Here is a 21,408-nt window from a genome sequence, read left to right on the forward strand (position 1 = left end):
TGTCTGAATGAGTGGTATCATTCACAAAAAAATACCACGTATCCTTGGAAAAATAAAATTACCTCCTGGTGAACACATTTTGAAAATCCTAGTATGTATAAATTTACATATATAAATTTTGTGAACAATTATAGATATATTTGTCACAATCTAAATATTTAACCATAGGAGAACTGTTATGTAAAAGAATGGTTATCTCCATTCAATGGACTATTACAAAGCCACTAAAAGATTGTTTTTATGACAGCAAAATGTTTACAATGTATTGTTAAGTAGGAAAAGGGCTACAAACTAATATGTACAGAATTCTAACTTGGAAGAAAAAGCAATATATGTATATATTTATACAGAAAGAAATGCCAAAAAAAAAAACATAAACTCAAAAGTTTGCATGTTTTTAAATCATTTGCTTTTTCTTTATACTGCGCTTTACAGGTTTTCTGCTGAGAGTACATACACTTTCGTAATTTGGGGTGGGGGGACTACAAGAATCAATATTTTAAGCAATAAAGGCCATGGAATAATATGAAGAGAAATGTATATAGGTACATATATGAATACACATACACAATATGATAATAATTATTTTAAAGAAAAAATTATACATAAGAAAAGGAAAAACGCTGGTAGCAAATATAGCAAAATAATGATAGCTATTTCTGAAGGATGAAATTATGAGTAATTTTTATTCAACTACTCTATGCCTTGAAAATTTTCTTTAAAGACTATGTATTATTTTAATACAAAAAAATTACAATACTTATCAATCCTGATCCCAAACCTTCCTTTTCACCAAATCCTGCCTCCTCAAACCAACCACCAAACACACACATGCACACACCCACAAGTACTTACATGGGCTCACATCTCTGTATCTGTTTCGATTCCTGTTTTCTGGAAACTTGGCCACTCTATGAGGATAGTCATGGGACTCATTTCGAATTTCCTTAAAATAACAAAAATATATTTTAATACTCCTCTTAAATTTTTTTTTTAATTTTATATACCAAGAAAGATATTTTGCCAACCAGTATAAACTAACATTTATTGAGCACTCATGCTATACTAAGTACTGTGCAAAGCATTTCGGTTACATACACCTTCACATCTAATCCTCATAGCGACAGCAGGCAAGAGAACTTCCTCCATTTTATATCCCAGGGATCATAGGCTTTGGGAGATTCAACAATCTGCCAAAGGTCATCAAACTAGTAAGTGACAGACCCCAGGACTGAATGAATGCTTTATCTAACTGACCAGGTTTTATCCCTCAAATAAAACATTATTCTCCTATGGTTAACCCATCTCCTAAGGTCTGTCACATCATACACAAATTTCTGATGAAACTTATTATATCCAACTAAATTCTTGCATTTCTATCTTAAAATTTTTACCTATCTCATCTTCATGCCTCATAACCAAAACAATCCAAGCCAGTTGCCAGATAGTTGATTCCAACTCATGGTGACCCCATGTGATTCAGAGGAGAACTGCGCTCCATACGGATTCCAGTGGCTGTGATCTTTTGGAAGGAGATCACCTGGGCTTTCTTCCAAGGCACTGCCGGGTGGATCTGAACCACCAACCCTTTGGGTAGTAGCTGAGAGCTTAACTGTTTGCACCACTCAGGGACTCCCTCATGTCTCATTACTATTACTTTATTTTGAGCCCATAAAAATCTTTGAAACTTCTTTCTGGAGCCATAAATGCTTAGCTACAACCTCCAGGCCTCAGGTTCATTTTCGGATGCTGGAAGTTTTCTGTATTCCACAATGGAAGAAATTCCGGAAACGCACATCTACACTAGGCACTGAGCTGCTTGGCCAGGTTTTATCTCCCAAATGAGACACTATTCTAAGAATTCAGGTAAAACCAGAGACATACCTCCAAAAATAAATAAATGAAAGTGTGCTTTAATGGCAAAAGTTGAGTTACGCCTTTGCTCATGTGACTACACGTGAGAAAAATCATTTTAAAAGTTAGGCACCAGGCAGTTTTACAAATCAAGCATAAAGGTTTCAATTCATTTCTTCATAAACGTCCCCCAGACCCCCTCCATTCCTGCCTACCACTCCCCTCACCCAGTTTAGGACAGATGTCTTCTATTTCATATCACATCTTTATTCCTTGTGCCTAGTGCAAAAATCCTCAGTCAATAGTCTATATATATATAAATTATTAGTCAATAGTCCATATATATATAGACTATATATAGCTAAAATCCACCTAATTTCAAGGAAACTTAAACTCTATTATTAGTTCCTGTGGTGCAGTGGATTACTTAATACGGCCCTTCTAGCCACAGTCTCTGTGACTCCCACACAATGACTGGGTGATACAATGCAAATACAGGTGTCTGTGGCCCACCGAGGGGACTGAAAAGCTTGCTGCTAACGCAGATAAGGCGCATGGAACCTGTGACGGTTATGTGTCAACTCCGCTGATATGTAATGATGTAATCTGGCAGGTATGTAACAACGTGGTCATCCTCCATTTTGTGATATGTTGTAAATCCTAGCCTCTGTGCCAGTGGTTATGGTCCCATTTGGGAGTGAGTTATCTGTTATGTTAATGAGGCAGGATGAGGCCAGGATGTATCTTGAGTCACCGTCTTACTGGAGCATGTGACTCAAGTCACCACCCTTACCCCAATTACCACCCTTATTCAAGTCACACCCTTGGACCGCCTTGCTCAAGTAAGGGGAGTTTCCTTGAGGATATGGTCTGCATCCAATATATAAACGAATGCTTGGGCAAAGTTCTCTCTTTTGCTCTGGATCCTGCATCCAGCTCTTCATCATCTGACTTCTAGTTCTTAGAACTTCGGCCAGCAGCCTATCATCTGACCTGCAGATTTGGTTCTGTCAGACCCTGCAACCACATGAGTCAGAAGAAGCCTCTAGCCTGATGCCCGATCCATGGATTTGGGGCCTGCCAGCCTCCACAACCATGTGAGCCATTTTCTCGACAGTTCGTGAGTTCTGTGAGATGCTGCAGAGAATTATGGAATCCAAAGACAGGATGAAGAGTACTGAGGGGAAGAGGAGTAGTTGTTTTAGAGATGCAGGAGTGGTCCACCAGCAGTTTGGAAAAGTTGGACATTTGGAACATCTTTAACCTCCGCCTCACAGGAACCAGCTTTGTGCTGATCATTATAATAGAAATTATTAATCCAATTCCTAATAAGGTTTTCTGGACAGGGAAGGGAAAAGAGATACATTTTTATGAGTCAAAAAATAAAGATTTCTTTATAATTTTGGAGTGTAAATAGAATGCCTAGTTGCAGTGGTGAAGGATTCTATGGGGAAAATACTGAACAATGCAGGAAGCATCAGAAGATGGAAGGAATACACAGAGTCATTACACCAAAAAGAATCAGTCGACACGCAACCACTTCAAGAGGCAGCACATGCTCAGGAGCCGATGGCACTGAGGGAGGAAGTCCAAGCTGTACTGAAGGCACTGTCAAAAAACAAGGCTCCAGGAACTGACAGAACATCAACTGAGATGTTTTGACAAGCAGAGGCAGCCCTGGAAGTGCTCACTCATCTATGCCAAGAAATTTGGAAGACAGTTACCTGGCCAACTTACTGGAAGACATCCGTATTTATGCCTATTCCCAAGAAAGGTGATCCAACCGAATTCCAGCACAACCTGTACAGGCAAGGTCACAGTAGCTCCACACACACATCCAAACTCCCTGAGGGACCAAATCGCTGGGCTGAGGGCTGTGGGGACTGTGATCTTAGAAAACATCTAGCTCAACTGGCATAACATAGTTTATAATGAATATGTTCAACATTCTACTTTGGTGAGTAGCATCTGGGGTCTTAAATGCCTGTAAGCAGCCACCTAGGACACTCCACTGGTCTCACCCCTTCGGGAGCAAGGAATAATGAAGAAAACTAAAGATAAAAGGGAAAGATTAGTCCAAAGAACTAATGGACCACATCTACCATGGCCTCCACCATGAGTCTAGTAAAACTAGATGGTGCCCAGCTACCACTGACTGCTCTGACAGGGACCACAACAGAGGGTCCCAGACAGAGCTGGAGAAATAAGTAAAACAAAATTCTAAGTCAAAAAGAAAGACCAGACTTGCTGGCCTGACAGAGACTGGGGAAACCCTAAGAAACCCTCGGGCACCCTTTCAGCTCAGTAATTAGGTCACTCCTGAGGTTCACCCTTAGCTAAAGATTTAACAGGCCCATGGAACAAAACAAGACTAAAGGGGCGCACCAGCCCTGGGGCAGGGAATGGAAGGCAGGAGGGAACAGGAAAGCTGGTAATAGGGGACTGGGGACTGAGAAAGGAGAGTATAGACATGTCGTGGGGTTCTTAACCCATGTCACTGAACAATGTGGGTACTAACTGTTTAATGAGAAACTAGTCTGTTCTGTAAATCTTCATCTAAAGTACAATAAAGAAATCAGAAGACACACTGCATTGGGCAAATCTGCTGCAAAGGACCTCTTTAAACTGTTGAAAAGCAAAGATATCACCTTAAAGACTAAGGTGCGCCTGACCCAAGCTGTGGTATTTTCAATCGTTATCATATGCATGTGAAAGCTGGACAATAAATAAGGAAGATCAAAAAAAAAAAACTGACGCCTTTGAACTGTGGTGTGGCGAAGAATATTGAATATACTATGCACTGCCAAAAGGACGAACAAATCTGTCTTGGAAGAAGTATAACCAGAACGCTTCTCAGAAGCAAGGATGGTGAGACTGTGTCTTACATACTTTGGACATGTTATCAGGTCCCTAGAGAAGGACATCATGCTTGGTAAAGTACAGGGTCAGTGGAAAAGAGGAAGACCCTCAACGAGATGGACTGACACGGTGGCTACAACAATGGGCTCAAGCATAATAATGATTGTTAAGGATGGCACAGGACTGAGCTATGTTTCGTTCTGTGGTACATAGGGTCACTTTGAGTTGGAACCAACTCGATGGCACCTAGTAACAACAATAGAAACTATAATTATACTATTAAAATAAGACACACAAACTGAATATCCAATGTTTTTACTGATGGAACATGATGCAGAAGTTTCTAAACTGAAATATTCGATTTTTCTGGAAGTGAGTGAGATGGTAAGAATACTTTTGCAAGGTACAAAGCAGTATTACTTGCCTGCAGTGTGCTATAAAAAACAAAACAGAACAAAACCCACTGCCATCAAGTCGATTCCAACTCATGGTGACCCTACAGGACAGATTAGAACTGCCCCATAGAGTTTCCAAGGAGCACCTGGTGGAGTTTAACTGCAGACCTTTTGGTTACCAACTGCAGCACTTAACCACTATGCCAGGAGTGTGCTATAGGAATTTAAATTTTTCCAAGTGGAAAGATAACTGACTTACTATCACACTTAATTTTACATTTATGTGTAACACCTATTCTACCATAAACCAAGCTTCCGTACATGTGTGGGTTTGCTTCTAGATCCTCATTCTGTTTCATGGAACCATTTGTCTACCCTTGACACAGTTATCAAACCTTTAGTTACTGTAGCTTTGTAATACATCTATGTCTGAAAAGGCAAGTTGCCCCCTATTTAATTCTCTCCATTCATGCTGTGTTTCATATTTTAATTCATTTTATAATTTTTCTTCATGAAGGTATGCTATGTTTATTCTCAGAAACCTTAAAGGCTTTGTTGCTACATGAATGGGATTTTTTGCTCAATCTACTGGTTATTAGGAGCTCTGGTGGAGCAATGGTTAAGCACTTGACTGCTAACTGAAAGGTAGGTGGTTCAAACCCACCAACTGCTCCAAGGGAGAAAAGACCTGGCTATCTGCTCCCATAAAGATTACAGCCTGGAGACCAGAAGAACTAGATGGTGCCTGGCTACAACCGATGACTACCCTGACAGCAAACACAACAGAGAATCCCTGATGGAGCAGGAGAACAGTCGGACGCAGACTTCGAATTCTCGTAAAAAGACCAGACTTAATGGTCTGAGACTAGAAGGACCCTGAAGGTCACAGTCCCCAGACCTTCTGTTAGCCCAAGAAAGGAACCATTCCCAAAGGCAACTCTTCAGACAGGGACTGGACTGGACTATAAGACAGAAAATGATACTGGTGAGGAGTGAGCTTCTTGGCTCAAGTAGACACAGGAGACTATGTGGGCAGCTCCTATCTGGAGGGGAGATGAGCAGGCAGAAGGGACAAAAGCTGGCTGAATGGACATGGGGAATACAAGGTGGAGAGGAGGAGTGTGCTGTCTCATTAGTGGGAGAGCAACTAGGAGTATACAGCCAGGTGTATATAAACTTTTCTATGAGACAATGACTTGATTTGTCTAGTAGTTGATGCTCACTCTCCACTGAGACCTTAGCTAGGGGCTCTGAGCTGGAACACCTACAGGTAGCTTCTCTAAGGACAAACAGAGAGAGAGAGGTAACAGAGGGCAAGTGAAAACCAGGCAGAGGCTGTACTGTTTTTATGATCTAGCCTCAGAAGACACATAGGATCACTCCTACTTCTATTGGTCAGCAAAGTCCCAAGCCCCTTCCTTAACGCAAGGATGGGAAAAAACAGATGCCACATCTCAGTGGGAGAAACATCAGTCACACTGTATTAAGGGCATGTGGGATGTGTGTAAGGTGGACAGAAATAATACCTTTCAGTTTCATATCATTTTCCATAAAAGCATATCACAGCAGTGACTAGATGAAGAGTAAAAAAGCTTCAATCATTTGTACAAACTATAAGAGCTTTAAAATGTCAAATAAATAATTAAATGTTATCATTGTAAAGTGGTAGCAGTAGCGTCAGAACCTGTCTAACTTCAGGGGGGATAATGAGAATCAAGATTAGCCCAAAGTTGATCCATGAGGTGGAGGTCAGACATACAGCCACTCTCCAACCTTTTGACCAATTCTGACACCAGCCATCCCTCCCACGGCACTCTATTTCTCTGCTGGGTTTGATAATCCGTGGCAACGGCCACACAGAGCTCACAGGCCACACTTACAGTTAAGTGGTTTCTTAAGAAAGTAACCATACAACTAGGAATCAGAATCAAGAGGCTACAACTTGGGACTGGGATCACAACCAGGATCAGGAAGCATATAGGAAAAGTCTCCCTTCGTTAGTGCAGGACAGCTCTCTCAGCTCCTCACGGCCATGCAAACAAGCAGGCCCTGCTCTTTGCTGTGCATGCCCCTCTAAGCCCCACCAGGACAGGCTACCTCTCTGCCCCCTAGGGACAAGCCCCTTTCAGCCCCCTCAGGACAGGTCCCCCCATGGTCCTTTCAGACAGGCCTCCCCATGGTCCCTTCAGGACAGAACCCCTGAGGACAGGCTCCTCTTGGCCCTGCCATCTGTCACCACCAAGTACCTCAGGACCCTTCCAGGCCTGTTAACCACCAGCTCTGCCACTGGGCCCCTTCCAGGCCTCTTGCTGTCTTCAGTGTTACAGCCCCTCACCCATGTTACAGCTCGTTCAGGAAGTTCCTTGCTACCTTTCTCTCTGCTTCTTTATTCTTTCTTCCTTCTGCTTCTGTCTGCTTCCTACCTGAAAAATCTTTGTGGGATTGGCTGCATATATACACAAACTCCTCATCAATTTCAAGGAATGGCCCTTCCACCAGGGCCACAAACCGACCAATCCCCTCAGTGGGCCACAGACATGTCATTTGCATCATCGGCTATAGTCACTTGATCTGCATAGTCTACAGTCACTTCATGTACACAGTATACTGAACACTCCCTGTAAGGTACCTACCAATCACAGGGTAGGCTGTAGCCCAGGACCGGACAAGAAGTATCAAACCTAGTTGTTCACAGCTTGCCCAGGAAATGTAACAAACCTTCTAGGGTAGAAAAGTACAGTACAGGTGGCTTAGAAGAAAAACCTCTCAAGCTGTTTTTTCAAAGAACCAAGGCAAAAGGCCACATAAAGCAACTCATTTAACCACATATACGTAAAATTAAATTTTAACACTCAGATATAGGTTTATACTAACCTACATAACCTCAAAAACTACATTAAAAGTTGAAATATTACAAAGCACAGATCATTTTATAATGCAATTTAAGAGGTGGCTAAGAGAACACTGCTAACCAAAAGGTCTACAGTTCAAATCCACCAGCCACTCCTTGGAAACCCTACGGGGCAGTTCTACTCTATCCTATAGGGTCACTATGAGTCAGAATGGACTCAACAGCAATGGGTTTGGTTTTTTGTTTTATACATAAAAATATTAATATAACACTAAAACATCTTTCTGTTGACAGCTCTTCTGTATCAAGTGAGAGGAAACAGATCGGCAAGGATAAAAAGTTCTGATAACATCATGCTGATGAGAAAGTGTGAAGAAAAGGTAGTACCAGGGCTAGGTGCCACTGAGGCAACTCCAACTCAAGGCGACCCCGTGTGTGTCAGAGTAGAACTGCACTCCACAGGCCTTTCAGAAATACTGCATCAGGCCTTTCTTCTGGGGTGCCTCTGGGTGAACTCCACCTCCAAACTTCTGGTTAGCATCCAAGGGCGTTAACCACTTACACCACCCGGGGACTGAGGAAAAGGTACGGTCACATATTACTGATGAGGATGCACACCGGTACAATGTTTTTTCAAGACTATCACAAGATGTTTGACCCAGCAATTTCAATCGATTGCAGGGATTTATAACATATAGTCACACACACGTGCAAAAATGTATACACAAGAAAGTAGGTAATAGTAAAAAACTGGCAATAATCTAAATGTCCTTCAAGACTGAACTGTTCAAGATTAAGTTATAGTGCAACAGTGCAGTGGAATACACAGGAGCCATGAAAATGGACAGCAAGTTCTACGTATACCAGTATTTAGTAAAAGGAACAGAAGAATATGCTTAGTATGCCCCATTTGTGGGGGGGAACTCCCATCAGAAATACACATGCCAGAGAACACACTGAATAATTCTAGGACACAAGAAGGTGTGACTTCTAGGGACTGGGCATCTAGAGAAGGGTAAAAATTTATGTAATTTTAAAAAATATTTAAATTATGAAATACAGTAAAACCTGCAAAAGCCAGAACCTGTGTAAGGAAGAAACCTGTCAGAAGGAAAACAAATATTTTCCATAAAAACGAGCAATAAAAATGCAGTAAGACTGCACCATGACAAAGGAAGAAAATTTGCAAGACCCAGAAAGACAAGGCAGTCCCAGCGAATTCTCGCTCTCACAGGTTTCACTGTATTTCAAACAAAATATAGACAATAATGGAATAGAAAAATATAGACAATATACCATCCATGTTCCCCCAGTAAATTAAACATTTATCATTTTTGCTATATTTGCTTCAAATCTCTTCTTTCAGAAAAGAAATAAAACATTTCAGATATAGCTAATACCCTTTCTCTTCCTTTCTAAAAAAAATCCTGTTCTTAAGTATAACTGCTTTCTTTTGGAGAGCTTTTGTACCGCGTGAATTTTAAACCAAGTTCAGATATTACTTTAAAATGAACTAGTTAAAATACTAATAAATAGTAGTGTATCAGTCCTAATACCAATAAATATGTAATTTAAACAATCACATCAAAAGGAAGCTCTTCTCCAGGAGAATATTATGATGTATGAATTGGTCACATTTCTAGTTTATAAAATTTCAGGTAAATAATCTGATCTTTTTTTTCTTGGAGTAACAACTACAGAAGGGAATTTATTAACCAAACAAAGAAGTCATTTCAAGCCAATGACGGAGCAGGACTCCATCGCACCAGCCCTTCTTCGGTACTTCCATTATGCACATACACCTATTTTCCAGGGTTATTCCATCTATCAGTTGTTGACTCCTATTTTTCGCCAAAAAGAAAAACACTTATTTGTGCCACTATAACAAATGGTTGCTGATGTTGCAAAATACATAATAGAGGATAGAGTCCCCAGAACAGGAGGAAGGAAAAGACTAACACAATAAAACAGACAAGACCTTGGGGTTAAGAAACACATTCATCACATAAATCCATTTTATTTTCTCAACTCATAAGAGAAGAACTCTTGCAGAAGACTCATTGTCTCAAATTCCCAATGTTTTTCTGTTCTCATTCATCTTTTTTTTTAATTTCAGTGAAGTTAGAAAGGTAACTCCCAATACTTTAAAAAAGCAGAGCCCAGCAGTACACGCTAGTTGCCTATTCTAATATCCGTTTTTTTTTTTTTTCCTTCTTTCTTACTTAAGGTTTCTGATTTTATTTTCTGATTACAATGAGGCCAACTAAAACGCTGTATTTCCCAGCCTCCCTTGCTATAAAGGATGTAATGTGACAGTTCCGGCCAATGGAAATAAGCAGAAACCACTGGGCTGGGTTGCAGAAAAGCTTTTCTAAAGAGGGCTGGCTCAGCTGATCCTTGTCCCTCTCACTTCTGCCAACCTGGAATACAAGTTTTGATGTCTATAGGTAACGGGTGGGAACAGGCAGGACCCACCCTGTGAACACTCAAAGGAAGGCTAAGCAGGCATGTGGAGCCATGGTAACAACCCCAGATTCCTACATCCAGAATCTCATTACATAAGAATACGTCCTTATTTAGTCAACGGCTGCTTGATTTTTCTTTTTCACATGCAGCTAAATGCCCATCGTGAACACACACAGTACTACCGCCGAATCTCGGTGACAACTACATCCGACACCAGTGAGGCACTGTCAGGTTTATTCAAGACACAAAAATAATTTTATAAACACTTTGTATAATCAATAAAATGGAGTTTCTCACAATGGTGTGGTTAAGCTAGTCACTAGATCATACACAGCAAAATCACCTCTACTGATTTTCTAATACTAAATCTCTCCCCTCCTATGGCAGAGAGAATCTATAGTGCCCCTAAATAGATCAAGAATGCTTCCTATCTTAGAATATCGAGAGGAGGGAAAAGTAACTCTGCAGTAGAGAAACCTAGCAAGCTGTGTCTGAGCCAGATGACCAAGAATAACATCACCATGGAGTCATTTTGCTAGCATGTATCCTGATATTACACAATGAGGCTGGTCCTTCACCTGTGATATTCTTTCCAAAAACCCTAACTTCAATTTAACCAAGAGAAAGCCATTAGACCAACCCAAATTGAGGGACATTCTACAAAACACCTGACCAGTGCTTCTCAAAACTGTCAAGGTCATGAAAAACAAAGAACACTGAGAAACCATCATAGACCAGAAGAGACTAAGGATGTGTGACGACTAAATGTATGTAATGTCACATCCTGGATGGGATCCTGAGACCAAAAAAAGCTCACTGGGGAAAAAACCAGAATAAAGTTTGGAGTTTAATTAACAAAAACAAAAAGAATGTTTCCTGTCAGTAGTAAAAAAAAATTGTCAGTAGTAAAACCTACTAAATCAAGGTTTCTCAACATCGGCAATACTGACATTTTGGCTGAATAATTCTTTGCTGTGGGGCATACTGCACCATTGTAAGATTGTTAGCAACAGCACCACTGGCCTCCACTTCGTCCTACAGGGTTGCTATGAGTCAGAATCGACTCGACAGCACTGGGTTCATTATATACCAATAGTATACACTTCTACCCTCCCGCTTCCTCTCCACAGCTGTAACAACCAAAAATGTCTCCAGACATTACCAAATGACCCCTGGGCAGCAAACTCCACTCCCCTCCACTTCTGGTTGAGAACTACTGTTCAAATCTAATACAGTAAAACCTGCGTAAGACAGAAACCTGTCAGAAAAAAAACTCAAATACTGTCACAAATACTGGCCACTAACACAGTGATAGACAATGGTAAGACTGCACCCTGTCAAAGGTGGAAAACACATGAGACTGGGAAAAACAAGCCAGTCTCAAGTGAGTTCCAGCTCTCCCAGGTTTCACTACATCAAACCTTACCTTTAATTAAAGTTCCAGGGTGGTGCAAATGGTTAGGCACTCTACTACTAGGTGAAAGGTTGGTGATTCAAATCCACCCAGAGGCTCCTCAGAAGACAGGCCTAGCAATCTGCTTCCAAAAGGTTACTGCCTTGAAAACCCTGAAGAACAGTTCTATTCTGTATACATGGGTTTGCCATGAGTCAAAACTGACTCCAGGGCAACTAACAGCCAAATCAAAACGAAGCCCATTAATGTTGAGCTGATTCTGACTCATAGCGACCCTATAGAGCAGAGCAGAACTGCCCCACAGGGTTTCTAAGGAGTGGCCGGTGGATTCCAACTGTCAACCTTTTGGTTAGCAGCCAAGCTCTTAACCACTATGTCACCAAGGCTCCACTAACAACCACCACCACCACCTTGAAATAACTGACTCAATAGTTATTTTTTTTAGTAGCAATGATCCCACATGTAGGCAACTCATGCAGAAGACATCTTTCACAGTTTTAATGTTGACAGGCTAGAAATAACCTAAACGTCCAATAATAAAGACTGATTGAATAAATCTTGGTACCTCCAACTGAATGTTATTCAATCATTTAAAAAACAGGCACTCATATCCTGTCAGTAGCAGCATAAACTCATACAGTCTCTTGGAGGGACACTATGTGATATAAACAAAGGAGTAACAAATCAATAAATGGAACTGGAAAAAAATAATAAATGGAAATGGGCCACTGTTCACTATTTAGGAGAAAAATCCATTTAGCTCTCTAACTTTATTTAAAATTTAAACACAAGATTATCCACCTCTTCCTTTCCCAAAGAAGTCTAATTTTGAAACATTATGGAATGATAACTCCAACCAAAGGTCTTATAGGTTATCTCCGGGACAAAGTCTCAAACTTTAAATTCTGAACATATCTACATTCTTCTATTATTTCATCTCTTGATATTTTTACACACGTAACACTGAACCTTATTTTGACCAAGGGCTTGAAGGAGCTGAATTTGATTTTACTATAGAAACAATTTTGCTGTAGTTCATATAATGCTAGGCTGAAATGCACGAATAAGACACTTTCTTGTGACCATTCCGCTATTCTTCATTTCACAAGCAATAACTACAGTTAAATGGTAGTATATAGGAACTCAGGAATTCTCAAAAGTCTCATGGCTTATGCCTCAGGAATTCCGAAAGTGTGCTTCATAAAGGCATCTCATAATTTCAGCTTTTCACTGCAACAAGCCAGAAGGTAACGGAATTCGTTCATGGGGTCACAGAATTCAGAAGGTTGTCTTTAGGGAAACATTCACATAATCCTCTAAACAACTTGGTGTTACAAGATGGTTTGTAAAAGAAACGGATCCAAGAAGGTCTGTCTTCTGATTGTTGTCTTTTTTCACCACAATTTCCACAAAGAAGGGATATGCATTAAAAAAGGAATGCTTAGGACAAAAGCTAAACGTACATCTTCCCTATGACCCAGCAATTTCACTCATTATTTCCAAGAAAAACAGTGTATAGATCTACCAAAACAAACACATACAGGAATGTTTATAGCAGATTTATTCATAATACCAAAATCAAAGAAAAAAATCCCAAATGTCCATAAACATGGATAAATTGTAGAATACTCACACAATAGGGTATTACACAGCAATTAAAAAAGAGCAATCCTACCGCTAAATGAAGCAACATGGATAACTTTCATAGACATGTATGGAACAAAAGAAGCCAGATACAAAAATTTCCACTTATATGGAAATTCAACAGCCAGCAAAACTTATTGATGGTGACAAAAGTCAGAAAAGCAGTTACCCCTAACGAGGGGTATGATAGAGCCTTCCGTGGTGTGGGAAATATTCCATATTTTGATTTGGGTGGTGGTTACACAGATGTATACATTATAAGAATTCATTACAAGAACTCATTGAGTTGTATGCTTACAATCTGTGGATTTTACCTATGTTTATGCCTCAAAAAAAGATGAAAATGGTACGGCCACCTTGGAAATCAATGTTAAACAAGTTTACCATATCACTCAGCTATTTCACCCCAGGGTATGTACTCAAGAGAAATGAAAACATTATGTCCACAGAAAAACTTGTACACAAATGCTCATAGCAGCATTAGTCATAACAGTCAAAAAGTAAAAAGAATCTAAATGCCCATCAACTGATGAATGAATAAACAAATGTGGTACAGCCATACAATGGAATATTCTTTAGCAATAAGAAGGAAATGAAGTACTTCCATTAAAACACTGAGATACCATATGACCCAGAAATTCTACTCCCAGATATATATCCAAGAGATCTAAAAAGGACTCAAAAAGGTATCTGCAGACCAGTGTTCACTGCCGCATTATTCACAACAACCCTAGTGTCCATCATACACAAAATGCGGCACATACATTCAATGGGATAATACACAGAAATGAAGTTCTGGTACATGTGGATGAACCTTGGCAACATTACACTAAATGAAACAACCCAGATACAAAAGAACTAATGTTTTATGATCCCTCATATATAAAACATCTAGAATAGACAAATTCAGAGACAATGGTGGAGGGGACAAGAGAATGAGCAATTATTGCTTACTGGACACATGTCTCTGGGGTGATGAAAAACTTTTGAAAATAAATGGTGGTGATGGTTGCACAACACTGTGAATGTAATCAATGCAACTGAACTGTACCCTTAAAAATGGTCACAATGACAAATTTTATGTTATTTCTACCACCAAAAAAAAAAACTCTCCACAGAAGGCAAGCACAGCTCATTTAAACTGAAAGCAAAAGCACAGCTCATTTAAACTGAAAGCAAAAGCACACTAATTTAATTTAGGCTAAGCAAGATCAGTAAGAGAATTGTCTCTCTTGAAGCTCATACAACTCTATTTCATCAAGATTAAAATAAAAAAGGAATGAAGTACTGATACAATGCAATAATATGGATGAATCTTCAATACGTTACGCTAAATAAGTCACTACAAGAGACCATACATTGTACGATTCCATTTACGTAAAATGTACAGAATAGGAAAACCCATAAAGATAGGAAGGAGATTATTAGTGGTGGGCATGTGCAGGGGTTGGGGGTGGATGGGTATGGGAATGAGGAACAAACAGCTGTTAACATATACAAAGAAAAGTTGCCATCAAGTCAATCTTGACTCACCGCGACCCCACAAGACATCTGTATGGAAGCAGGCTGCCGTATCTTTCTCCCTCGGAACAGCTAGTGGGTTTAAACCGCCGAATGCTAAACCACTGTGCCACCAGGGCTCCTTGTTAATGTATATAGGGTCTCTTTTTTGAGGTGTTGAACACATCCTAAAATTAGATTTAGTTGCACAACTGAGAGTACACTAAAAACCACAAAATTGTACAATTTTAAATCAATAAATGCTATGGTATGTGAAATATGTCTCAATAAAGCGGGAAAAAAAAAATTAAGGAATTGAAACGCAAGCATGCTTTCAAAGAGCATCCAGCTTGTTTTTGGGTGCTTCTCATTTTATGGTTCAATAAAAACATTAAGATAATGTAAAAAAAAAAAAAAGTCACCATTACATTGGCTATCAAATAAGGCTACCATCTTAAAGCTCCCATCACACCATTACCAAATTCACTTTGCTTCTTTACATAACACGAGTTACAGATTTTAAAATTATACCAATATGCTCTTAAATGTAATGAATTTTCTACAACATACTAAGTATATTAATTTTTTATCCTTAATATAACCTGTCATTCATAGCAGTCAACAGCAAAGGATAGTTCATATTCTAACAGTGGCTTGAAAAGTTTTTACAAGCCCCACATGAAACTACCTGGGCTTAATAAAAATTTTATTTTCCTGGATACAAAATAGTAATATATTTAGGATAAAAGAGGAAAAAATGGCTTTAAAAACTAGGCATCTTTGGATCAGCACTTTGTAAAATACAGAATAAGAGACCAAGAAAGCCCTAAAAATAGACCAAGCAGTATTTAATACATTTATTTCTTCTAGAGACAGTTCTTATCATTATTGCCCATTAATTTGAACAAAGCCCAGTCTTCTACAAACTCTGAAAAATAAAACTCCATTGCAGCATACTTAGCTATTGAAATTGAAATAGGCAAGTATTTTCCACTAAAACCTTTATGAATGGTTTAAGTTACATACCGTAAAACTTAAATTTTTAGTTTCAAATGGACATGCCCACAAAAATCTTAGTCATCTAGTGCTGCTAAAACAGAAATACCACACGTGGATAAGTTTAACAAAGAGAAATTTATTCTCTCACAGTCTAACCCAAACAACCCAGTCTAATAGGCTACAAATCCAAACTCAGGGGGTCAGCTCCAGGGAAGGCTTGCTCTCTCTCTTGGCTCCGGAGGAAGGTCCTTGTCATCAATCTTCCCTTGGTCTGGGAGCATCTCAGCACAGCAGTCTCAGGTCCAAAGGATGTGCTCTGCTCCCGGTGCTGCTTTCCTGGTGATATGAGGTCCCCCTGTCACTCTGCTCACTTCTCTCTTTTATATCTCAAAGAGACTGGCCCAAGACACTATCTCATCTTGTAGATCTCATCAATACAACTGCCCCTAATCCATCTTATTACATCATAGTGATAGGATTTACAACACATAGGGGAATCACATCAGATGATAAAATATCAATCATATGATGCTGAGAATCATGACCTAGCCAAGTTGACAGATATTTTGGGGGGACACAATTCAACCCATGACAACTCTTAAATGACTGAAAATTTCCTCTAAAATCTTGCTAGCCCTAATGGATTAAAATTTCATTCATCCAGTCTCATTAGTATTCTTCTAAAAGTAAAACTTCCGGATAACTGATACTTATTTTTAAAGTGCAAAGCATAAATGGGAATGGTGTTCTACACTGTACTTCTAGATTACACCTGTTAATAATACATTAGAATTTTGAAACTATAATCACTAGTTGAACTGATCTGTGGTTTTTTTTTTTGATTACAACTTGGTTAAGTTTTAGAGAAATGCTTATGCTAACCTCTCAACATGAATTAGAAAGCGTTCCATACTTTTCCGTGTTCTAGTTTACAATTTTTGTATCTTAATTTATGGTTTGACTGAACTAAAAAAAACTATTCTACTTTTACAAGGCAGTACTTTGATAATTTTTTCCAAGTTATTCTAATTTCAACATCATTTTTCTTTAAAAAAAAAATGCATTTAGCCAAGAATTTCAAATGAACAGAATTGTATATATATATATCCCAACATCTTCTTTAAAACAGCCTCTCTACCTGTGATTACATTCCTCATTACTAATGTTTACTGGTATTTGTTTTACCTTTTTTACTTGATTAGACAAGCCAGAGGTGTTTGTATTTTACCATTTGTCAAAGAACTAGTTCTTAGTTGTATTTATCCAGTCAACTCAATTGGCAACAGGTAAGCCTTGGTGGCACAGTGGTTAAACACTGGGCTGCTAACCGATAGGGAGTGGTTCAAATCCACCAGTTGGTCGTGGGAGAGAGAAGGGGCAGTCTGCTTCCATAACTACAGCCTGGGAAACACTACGGGGCCGTTCTACTCTATCCTATAGGGATGGCAATGGGTTTGTTTTTCTTTTTTTTTTTTTGGAGGGGGTACAAATGCATCAATTTGTTTTATGTTCATTCTTCCTTCTGAAACTTTGTTTCATTTTATTATTGTTCTAGGTTGAAATAAATGCTTAATTTTCTTTCTTGTTTTAAAGATTTTTACTAGATTCTGTAAGTTTAAACATACTGTCATTTCATCTTCTAACATCTGTATTAAGATTCACAACTGTATTCACAATTATCTAGAGCTAATTCTAGATTTTACTTGGCTTCATTGCCCCCATCTGCTTTTTTTCTATACCTGTTCCATTTCTCTCAGCACTGAGTTCACATTTCTCCGTTATCTTCAGGCATTCAATTTGCTCTTTTCTATAGGTAACCTATTTTTCTATCCTGCTGGGCGTTTTCTTCATCCTGAACACACAGAAATCCGTGAGGATGCACCTAGGTATTTATACACTCCTGTTCAAGACTCTGTGGTCCCCTTTTATGCTAATTCAGGGTTTCCATCAGCTCAGAGAGACTCTTCCATTATTTCTTTGGTTATTGCTTCTTCTGTCTTCTCTGTCCTCTCCTCTGGGAACTCCTATCACATAGGGTCTTCTTCATGTTTTTTAAATGCTTTCATAATATTTACCTTTTTCCTGAGTTTGACAGATTTTCTCAAGTTAACCTGATACTATGCACTATCTACTCTGCTGATCAGTTCTAAAATTTTTATTTTAACAATCACGTTTACCAGCTCAAAAACTCTTTCCTGTTCTCAGCTCATTTTTTTATTTTGATAACTAGCTTGACATTTCGGGAATCTAAATGACAGTTCTATTTCTTACACTATTTCACATACTCTGATTCAGTTAGTGTCATTCTCTTGAGGCCACTGAATTTTTCCATAGCTAAAAACATTTTTTTGTGTGTGTGCTTTAAGTGAAAGCTTACAGCTCAAGTTAGTTTCTCACACAGAAATTTATGCACATTGTTATGTGACCCTAGTTGCTCTCTCTATAATGTGACACCACACTCCTCCTTTCCACCCCAGATGTTCCATGTCCATTCAACTAGGTCCTGACCCTCTCTGCCTTCTCATCTCGCCTCCAGACAGGAGCTGCTCATTTAGTCATGTATCTACTTGAGCTATAAGAAGCACACTCTTCACAAGTATCATTTTATGTCTTATAGTCCAGTCTAATCTTTGTCTGAAGAGTTGGCTTCGGGAATTGTTTTAGTTTGGGGGTTAACAAAGGGTCCGGGGGCCATGTCTTCCAAGGTTCCTCCAGTCTCAAACTATTAAGTGGTGGTCTTTCTACTAGAATTTGAGTCCTGCACCCCGCTTTTCTCCTGCTCCGTCAGGGACTCTCTGTTGTGTTCCCTGTCAGGACGGTCACTGGTGGTAGCCAGGCACCATCTAGTTCTTCTGATCTCAGGCTGATGGAGTCTCTGGTTTATGTGGCCCTTTTAGTCTCTTGGGCTAATATTTTTCCGTGTCTTTGGTGTTCTCCATTCTCCTTTAGGACCAACTGATGCATCTTAGATGGCTACTTGCTAGCTTCTAAGACCCCAGATGCCACTCACCAAAGTCAGATGCAAAACAATTTCTTAATAAACTTTGTTACGCCAACAGACCTAGATGTCCCCAGAAACCATGGTCCCCAGACCCCCACCCCTGCTACCCCGTCCCTCGGAGTGTTTGGTTGTATTCAGGAAACTTCTTAGCTCTTGGCTTAGTCCAGTTGTGCTGACTTCCCTGTATTGTGTGTCGTCCTTCCCTTCACCTAAGATTACTCTTATCTACTATCTACTGAATTCCCCTTTCCCTCCCTCCCTCCCCACCCTCGTAACCATGAAAGAATGTTTTCTTCTGTATTTAAACCCTTCCTTGAGTTCTTAAAGTGGTCTCATACAGTATTCGTCCTTTTGCAACTCACTAATTTCACTCAGCATAATGCCTTCCAGATTCACCCACGACATGAAATGTTTCGCAGATTCATCGTTGCTCTTTATCGTTGCACAGTATTTCATTGAGTGAATATGCCATAATTTGTTTACCCATTCGTCTGTTGATGGGCACATAGGTTGTTCTCATCTTTTAGCTATTGTGAACAGTGCTGCAATGAACATGGGTGTGCATATATCTATTCGTGTGCCGGCTCTGATTTCTCCAAGATATATTCCAAGGAGTGTGATTGCTGGATCATATGGTAGTTCTATTTCTGGCTTTTTAAGGAAGTGCCTATTTGTTCATCTTTACAGAAGGAAAAGTATAAGCATGAGCTCCTCTCATCCACATCTGTGTGGACATTAATATTGCTTACTGTCAAAATCACCTAAGTCTCAAATATGTGAGCAGAACCCTTCTCTAGTGTCAAGTAATCATATAGGCTTTTTCTGATCACTGTTGTTTCAGTCATTTCAATGATAAATCAGAACCAAAAATAAAGATTTAAATGCATGGAGTGGATTGCAGCACTATTAATGACCTAAAAACTTATATCTGTGTCTTCTTAAAGTTTTCTATCATTTTTCTTGCTGTCGATTTTTGCTGTTATTTGTGCAACTGCATCTAACAACTTTCCCTTTCTTTTGGTAAAATCAGCCTCAGAATTTTTCTTGAGACTTTCAAGGAGCAACTCTAATAACTGTCATGACAGACACATGCTCACATTTAACAGAAAACAGAACAAGAAGATACATTTCCGCCTGATGGAGTGTGACGGTTAAGACTGTCTGTCAACTTGGCTGGGCCACGATTCTCAGTGTTTTTACAGTTGTATAACGTTGTGATCACATCCCTGTTGAAATCTGACATGAGATCACCCTGCAATGGAATCTGCTAAGGGGTACCAACAGGGGCGGGGCCTGTGGCGGCTCACTGCCCCCGAGGCCTTCATCTTTCCACCTCTGCCACCTATTTCCTTCCCGCTCGACTTGTCAAGTTGTTGGCTTGTTCTGGATCCAGCAGCTGCCTCTTGTATGACCTCCAGTTCTTGGGACTTACACTAGCAGCTTACCTGTCCCCTTTTGGGATTCATGGATCTTCAGAGCCTGCGAGCAAGAGTCCTGCTCCCAGACCTGCCGATCTTGGATTTGCCAGCTCCTGCAGCTATGTGAATCAAGAGAAACCTTGCAGTCTTGCCTGCCAACCTTGAGATTCCTTGACCTTCACAGCCTGTGAACACGAGCTCCATTCACCGATCCGACCATGTTGGGTTCACCAGCTTCTGCGGCTCCGTGAACTGGGAAAAGCCTCTATCCTGATCCATGGAATTGGGAGGTTCCAACCTCTACAATCACGTGAGCTATTTACTTGATATAAATCTCTCTATATATATTTATATGCTTTACTGGTTTTGCTTCTCTAGAGAGGTCAGCCTAAGTCACTTGGTACCAGGAGTGGGGTGCTGCTCTAAAAGATACCTAAAATGTGGAAGTGGTTTTGAAACTGTGGATAGAGGACGAGCAGCAGCACAGAACCCACAGCAGCAGTGGACTGGCAGCAGCAGAGAACCAACAGGAGCAAAACAGGTGACCAGTGCGAGATGGCACTGGAGCCAACCCACGGAGCAAGAGAGCTGCGTACCTGTGCACAGGAGGCTTCTTGGCAGAGTGAGGTACCTCCGAGCACTTACTAGTGGAGCTACAGAGCTTTGTAACACTTGCCACGGCAGGGCAGAGATATGGGCATGAGGCTCAAGGAGCCAAGAGACCAAGACAACAGAAAGCAGAAGCTGAAGAGACAAGGAATACAAGAGGCCAAGCTGTCTCAGCCTCAAAAGGTATAGCGGTGACCTCAGGGGTTTCAAAGGGTAGAGCCACGGCCTCTGGTGTTTCTAAAGGTGGAGTCGCCACTCGGATGAGGAGAATGGTGGGCCTGAAGCCGAGGGAGCAGAGTTGCTGTCCCAGTGGGCCTGGGAGGCGGAGCTGAAGCCCAGGGCCTTCACACAGCATCTAGAGAGTGTGGCCAATACCTAGAGTCTGGAGGGCAGTTTTT

The 21,408-nt window shown here is 40.1% G+C and overlaps 1 protein-coding gene across 5 annotated transcripts in view; it reads right to left on the minus strand.

Annotated features, from left to right (window-relative positions):
- Positions 1–21,408, minus strand: part of PTPN2 (protein tyrosine phosphatase non-receptor type 2) — a 127,052-nt gene that overhangs the window by 80,824 nt on the left and 24,820 nt on the right. For all 5 annotated transcript variants that reach the window (XR_010323506.1, XR_010323505.1, XM_064294754.1 and 2 more), the window contains exon 2: positions 856–946. Coding sequence is in view for 3 of the 5 variants with exons in the window: in XM_064294754.1 (XP_064150824.1) it covers positions 856–946 (91 nt within the window). In the remaining 2 variants the exon portion in view is untranslated. The remainder of the gene's footprint in view (positions 1–855; positions 947–21,408) is intronic.

The sequence above is a fragment of the Loxodonta africana genome, chromosome 11 (assembly GCF_030014295.1).
Source record: "Loxodonta africana isolate mLoxAfr1 chromosome 11, mLoxAfr1.hap2, whole genome shotgun sequence".
NCBI lineage: Eukaryota > Metazoa > Chordata > Mammalia > Proboscidea > Elephantidae > Loxodonta > Loxodonta africana.